This window comes from Macrobrachium nipponense, chromosome 33, assembly GCF_015104395.2.
Source record: "Macrobrachium nipponense isolate FS-2020 chromosome 33, ASM1510439v2, whole genome shotgun sequence".
Lineage (NCBI taxonomy): Eukaryota > Metazoa > Arthropoda > Malacostraca > Decapoda > Palaemonidae > Macrobrachium > Macrobrachium nipponense.
The window spans coordinates 45,926,483-45,933,982 of record NC_087219.1 but is presented as its reverse complement, the minus strand read 5'-3'; the positions used below and the strand labels follow the sequence as shown (position 1 = coordinate 45,933,982).

At 34.2% G+C, this 7,500-nt stretch overlaps 1 protein-coding gene across 1 annotated transcript in view; it reads right to left on the bottom strand.

The window, feature by feature from the left end:
* The window catches only part of LOC135203145 (lachesin-like), a 562,167-nt gene extending 555,900 nt beyond the window's left edge, over positions 1–6,267 (bottom strand). Inside the window, 1 exon segment of the mRNA XM_064232817.1 lies at positions 5,481–6,267. Coding sequence (XP_064088887.1) covers positions 5,481–5,580 — 100 coding nt within the window. The 5' untranslated portion in view covers positions 5,581–6,267.
* Positions 6,268–7,500: the final 1,233 nt, after the last annotated feature.

The following is a 7,500-nucleotide window of genomic DNA, read 5'->3' as shown; positions in this document are numbered from 1 at the left end:
ATATATATATATATATATATATATATATATATATATATATATATACATACACACACGCATATGTGTGCGTGTGTATGCAATCTCTATAGACCAAAGCCATAAAAGAATAGTACTTCTAATAATAATAATAATACAATTTTTTTTCAAAGCAGGAGCTAAATTGCATATTGTGTGTGAGTGTGTGCGTACGTTCGCTGCCGCAGTGCCTGTACGGTACTGATACGCTGCTGATAAGTATTTTAGAACAGGCTGAGTTTTTTTTTTTTTTTTTTGTACATTTTACACACCGCAACTCATCCTTGATTTAGAATGGAAAGGATGCAGAAGAGGGTGAATTATTCCCTTTCTATATATTTCGTAGTTAACGCCCATTAGAAGGTTGGATATTATTGTGAATCATTTTATTAATGGTTATAATTGTCCAGAAATAATGTTTTATCTCAAACGATATCAAATGTACGAGAAAATGTTTTTCGCAAGGAACATTACGCGTTTCAACGAGAGAGGAGAGAGAGAGAGAGAAGAGAGAGAGAGAGAGAGAGAGAGAGAGAGAGAGAGAGATGATGATGATGCAAATAACTTTAAACATTTACATATATATATATATTGTATATATATAGATGGTATATATATGTAGATAGTGTCATATATAATTAATAATATACTATATATATATAAAAAAAATATATTATATATATTATATATATATATATATATATAATATATATATATATATCATATATATATATATATATATATATATATATATAAAGAGAGAGAGAGAGAGAGAGAGAGAGAGAGAGAGAGAGAGAGAGAGAGAGAGATAATTGTAAATACTAAACCTAGACGCGGTAAGGAAATAATGATAGAAATTGGTATATTACGGTAGAGATAGAGGGAAAGAGAGGGGATGCGCAAAAGATGAAGAAAGGAATATAGAGTAAGAAAGAGAGAAACAGGCGAGAATGCGAAAGGGAGTAAAAATGTGGAAGATGTAGATGAATACAGAGAGAATACGAAAGAGAGTAGAGATTTACACAATTCTGGAGAGAGAGAGAGAGAGAGAGAGAGAGGAGAGAGAGAGAGAGAGAGAGAGAGAGAGGTTATACGCTCGCCAGCTTTTGATAATATGTAAAAGAAAATAGACTCTGGCATTTAAAATCATACGAGCTTCGTCAGAAATGTTGAATAATTCTTCAATAAAAAAGTTAATCGTGAATACACTCGTCTGTTTACATGGAAAGTTGGGTAATTGTATAATTTTCTCGTTAATTTAAGGGTGGGTAATGGAATAAACATGTAATATATATATATACATATATATATATATATATATATATATATATATATAACTTTACTCTTAAGGGAGATAGTTGCTAATGATGTTTGGCATTAGTTGTCAGCAGTCTTTTTAAAATGTTGAAATGCGTGTATTTAGATATAATATATATATATTATATATATATATATATATATATATATATATATATATATATATATATATCCATATATATAATGGTTATTCGTAACATTTCCGTTCAGAAAATAAATTAATTGCGATTAGCGGCAATGAAAACTATGACATATCTAGTACCATGTGTATGGAGTACATAGACTTCGAGATTTAAATATATATAGCGTGTATGTGTATATTATTTTAATATATATATGTCCTCTGCTGTCAACGCACGACAGAAATAAACATACCCTTTAGTAGAGTCCTTAAAAGTGTATATATTACCGCGAAAGCAACATGATCGCCAGATTTACTTGAAATATGGCGGCATTCGTCCGTAGAGTTACGCTGAATTCTGGCCCCCGACGGCGGCGCAGATCAGATTTCCCCAAAAGCTTTACAGATGATGGCAGGATCGCGTCACCCAACGTCATATGCTTACAGCGTTCAGATTCTCGGTAATTACCGTGATTTATGGGCAACGGTGTTATTGACTTTAATAATATCAATAATCGAATTGAGTTGGTAATCTGTCAGAATGGTGATTGCCGAGTCGTTCATCATCGTTTGACTGACGATTAGAAGAATTGCTCGGATACAGAAACACATCAGCGGGTATTGATGGTTTTATTTATGACAAAAACGGCTTTGAATGGAAAGAATACTATATTAGTAAGTGATATACATGACTGAAATAGCAGTGACAGAAAACGTGGATAATTATAATTATTCGCAACAGCAATGAAATAAAACAATAGTTAATGAAAATATAGATTGTAAAATCATTAATCGTAATGTCTGTGAAATAAAACAATTGCGTTATGTAAAATACCATGGTTTTTATTAATTATTATCATGGCTATTACAAATAATTGCAATTTTGCAGATGTAATAATTTTAACGACGAATGCTAAAAGATAACGCTAAAGATTATGCCCTCGAGGACAAACAGATGAAAATTATTACGTTGTTTGCAATAATGTCGCAATAAAGATTGGAAAATAATTATTTTCCTTCTAAAACTAAAAACTCAGTCGTAAATAACGATAATAAGAAAAAGTAATGATCATATTGATCATTGTGACGGTGAATATGATGGAGACGATTTTACGATTCATAATTCTGAGTATGAATAGTTAACATTACAGAATTACATTGAATTATCCGTCTTTAAAAAACTATATCGGAAAAAGAAAGGATAAATAAAATGAAAATTCCTGGTGTCCAGTAATACAGTACTGTGACAGCGTTGATCCATTGCGTAGATAAGAGGTAGAAAGTGGATGAATATTTAGAATAGTGTAAATGGATCAGCCATTTAGAAGAATTTCTTTTCAATTGTAGCTCAAATATGAAGCCGCAAATTCTCGGTAATCCGAATTCGTCCTTACATTGAAGAGGGTTCGTTACCTAAAATTTGTAAATGATATATATATATATATATATATATATATATATATATATAATATATATATATATATATATATATATATTCGCCTAGAATACTGCCATCTTGATATAATAGGGGAATTATATTTTCCATATGAAAATGGAATATTTTTCGTACTAAATTCAATTTTGTTCAAAGCAAAACGTTCCGGCCATTTTGAAGACATAAATAATCATAATAATGGTAATAATAATAATTGCAGTTTTACTAATCTTATTATAATAATAATAGTGAAGCAAAAAATAAGAAATTAAAGCCTCCATTTCATTTAAATGAATCATTTCTATGAAAATACATATGAAAAATTGGAGACACTTCTACTCTAAAATCCGCAAATAAACATTTGAATCATTTATTAAATGAATGGAATAAAAGCGAGAAGACACAGGACTTCGTTATTCCAGTGTCGTATAAATTGTACAGTTGGGCTGTACTAAAAGTTATCGGGTATGTTACTTCCGGCAGACTGACTAGTTGGTTGGTTGACCGGTCAAGTTATTGCCTGACTGTAATAATGTGGTTGTGCATTCGCCCAAAAATACACAGATATGTATATATATTATACACATCCACATTCTATATGTGTATATATTATATACATCCGCATTCTTACCTTTTACGTACATTTCAGTCATTTTATAACTAAAATCTTCACGTAGTATCAAGTACAGTGCATTTATGCAGGCATTTATCTATAGGTAAATAGTCCTATAGCTATGTAATCAGATATTCATGCAGGTTTTCGCTTGTGCGACACTTATAAATGTTGTGGGTTGTATTCGACATATATTTATGGAGTTACTGTGAAGTTAGATTTTTTCGTATACGGCAGGATTTGGATTTACTCGCTGATCTTCCTGTTACTGGGACGCGTCTAATGCAGGATAAAAATTATAATGTAAGATTGCCATGTGTTTCTATAACGATTCGTCATTTCTCTTTATAATTTTATCATTAATGCCCTAATTATTGTCAAGTAGTTTGGTAACTTTGTTAAGTGTCCTCGCGCTGTTGCAAATGATGGTGATATTTAAGTAAATGTATATTGACATCGTACATGTAATATTTCCAGTGTTTCAGTAAATGTGGATTGGATTCTTACTTTTAAATTTTCAACATTTAAGTAAGTGTAAATTAGCATCTTACCTATAATATTTCCAATATTTAAGTAAATGTATATTGGCACCTTACTTATAATATTGCCAGTATTTAAGTAAATGTATATTGGCATCTTACTTATAATATTGACAATATTTAACTGCATGTATATTGGCATATTATAGTATTTCCAATATTTAAGTAAATTATATTGACATCTTACTTATAATATTTCCAGTATTTGTGTAAGTGCATACTGACATCTTACTTATAAAATTTCCATTATTTAAGTAAATGCATATTGACATCCTACTAATAATATTTCCATGCCATTATGTTGCTGTGCATTTTCTTGATTTTGTGATAGCCAATCGTTTAATTAATTGAGTATGACGCAAGGAAAGAATTACACGGCTTCGCCTTGTGTTGGATGAATTTGTGACAAAGTATCGTCAGATAATGCTTGTTTGTATTTTGGCTCAAACATTCGTCTGTAATAATTGAATAATTACGCCTTTACCATGCTCTATTCCATATATATTTTTATTGTAATTCTGGCAAATATCGTGAAAAACTCCCTCTGGTTTGCGTATTTTTCAGAAGCGAAATTTTCTGTTTTTTCACCTGGAACTTCACTGCAAAAAGTTTAACTTTTTTTTTTTACTTGTTTGTTCATGAGTCAATATTCAAAATTCACTCTACCTGTGCGTTTTAATTAATGGAACTTTTATATAATCGAAAAGATTTTTTATTTTTTTATTTTTCTTTGTAATTTGTTCATGAGTGGAAGCGCTTGCATATTCACGGGCGCGTGGTATCGATGGGTCCGCACACAAGCACTCTGCTTTCAAATGGACAGACATGACGTCATAAAAACAAAGGTTAAAAAAAAAAATAAGGAAACAAAGCACAGTAAAGGTGAGTGTTTTATATTCGGGGGGGAAGTCGCAAAATGAAAATAAAAAATAAACGTCGGTCGTTAAGAGATTTTATTTTTTCTACTTTTATAGGCGAATCGCATATGGGCTCTACGAACAGGAAAAAAAAATTTTTTTTTTTGCGATCTTTATTTACCATATATATATATATATATATATTATATATATATATATAATATATATATATATATATATATAATAGTTTCCCTGTTTGACACAAACAAGTGAAGTGAGGTACCTGTTGTTAGTCGACTATGGTGGAATATGGAATAGGATATGATATCGTGAACTTGGAAGACAATGACTGGCTGAGTATATATGTGTATATATATATATATATATATATATATATATATATATATATATATATATATATATATATATATACACACACACCACACACATATATATATATATATATATATATATATATATATATATATATATATATATGTATATGTATATAAACATTAATGTAACACTAGTGTACAAACACAACGCTCGACAAATACTTCAAATTAATAGAAGGTAAACTTGCCTGGAGGGTAAGTGATGATATTGCAGCAACAAGACGAAATCCCCAGAACGATAGTTAGGAACACCGGCGCCGTCACACTCTCTGTACTCGGCCCAGACATCGTAAGAAAAAAAATTTGTGACAAAAATGACAGAAAAACTCTGCTCTGTTCAACTAGCGATTAATATATTCTCACGCACACACATGGAGGCGGTAAATCCCGCAACTTTTACATCAAAGACACCATCGGAAAGGAGGTTCTCTCTTTTTTTTTTTTTGGAATTTTTTTTATTATCAAGAACTCGAGTCTCCTTTTCGAAACGATTTCTATAGCCTCTTTCCCAGTCAGAATTCTTAGAAGCGTTCTGTTTCTGTAGTAAAAATGCCTTCGTCTTTTTCCGGCAAGTTCTATGTACCTGCGTTCTTTTTCAATAAGAACTTTGCCATTCAAAAAAGAGCTGTCTTGACTTTTTCAAGGAAGATCTCTCTCTCTCTTTCTTGCCCTTTTTTAAAACGAGAACAATCTTCTGTTTCTAAATAAATCGGGCCTTATTTTTTTTATTTTTCGTCTCTCTCGGCAAAGCTTTTCGGTTTTATTATTATCTAACAAGAACTCGCTCCCCCTTTTCCAAAAGCCACCAATCACCACCAGGGCATCCGCGGCAGCGAGAGAGAATGATGTCGCTTAGCGTCCGTCGTCGTCCTGACACCGTCGTTCCAGACCACGTGGCGGATCGAAGTGCGCATCTCGGGCAGCACTTGTCCCGGGACTTGTGGTTTTGGCGCGCTGCAGCACCACACTGACGCCGCGCGGGAAAGTTCAGCTGAGGGGAAATTGTTCTGTCGGCATTCAACTTCACTCCGGGTCGGGTCGGGAGGGTGGGATGGATTGTGGTGGTTAGTGTCCGGGATGCGGGGGAGGGCGAGGGGGCGGGGGGTTTAGGGGGTGTGTGATCCAGGAGAGGGCTGCTGCGCGCTGGAATGCTGCTAGCTAGAGCTAGCTGGTGCTGGTGCTGGTGCCTGGCGGAGGAGGATCTTGACCAGTAGTAGCTCTCTCCTACGCCCTCCCTCCCCCTCCCCCTCATCCCTCCTCTCCTGTTTCCCCTCGTGCTGTCCCGTGTCCTAACGCTGAACAGCCACCCCCCCCCCCGCGCCCCCTTCCCCTTGCCCATTCCCTTTGACTCCCTCTGCACGCTGTTCCTACTTGCCCCACCCCCAGCCAACTCGATTAATTCATTCCTTTCCCGGCCAAAACGTCGTCGACCGCCTACTGCCGAAGGCCCTTCTGTCGGCCCTTCGTCCGTCCAGGTGGACAGAGCGCTTCTGGACGCCTCCGTAGGATCCCTGCAGCCGGATCTATTAGAAGGTGATGTCAGAAGAGGGGAAAGAGATGATAATGACTGTTGTGGCAGCGGTTCGGATGCTGGGAGGTCGGCAGATGACCATCTCCCAGTTTTAGATTTCCTTTGGGCATATGCAGTGTTTCTGATCATATTCTTTTCCTTAAGTACATTTTTTTTGTCGATGTAAATTTAGTTCAAGTAGTTATAATGATAATAACAACGGTCGTTTTACTTTGTATTATTACTGCAGTCATTATAATCAGTATTTAGTACTGACATCACATTCTTAAGATCATTACTTCTTACAGTTGATGCAGCTACTGTAACAAATTTTGAAAAAATTCCCTGAAAAAAAATTAAGAACAAAATCATAACCAATAATACTCGACAGTATATCCTAAAGGTGGTTTCAATCTTCTTCTTTCTCGACATTATCTACCACTTCCATGTAGGGGTCGATGTTAATATGAGAACGCCACATAATTGATTTAATGGAAATTATTGAAATGATGATTATTTCTTTTTAATATTGTGAGTTCTTAAACTGGTAACGAAATTGGGTAGAGTTAGGTAATTGGGTATAGAGTTCTAACTTACCTAAATTGTTCTTTGCTAATATTTTTAGCTCGTGGCCACCCACATACATACATATTGTACATGCGCACATTTCGAAATAGGCGCCGCCACTGATATTGGAC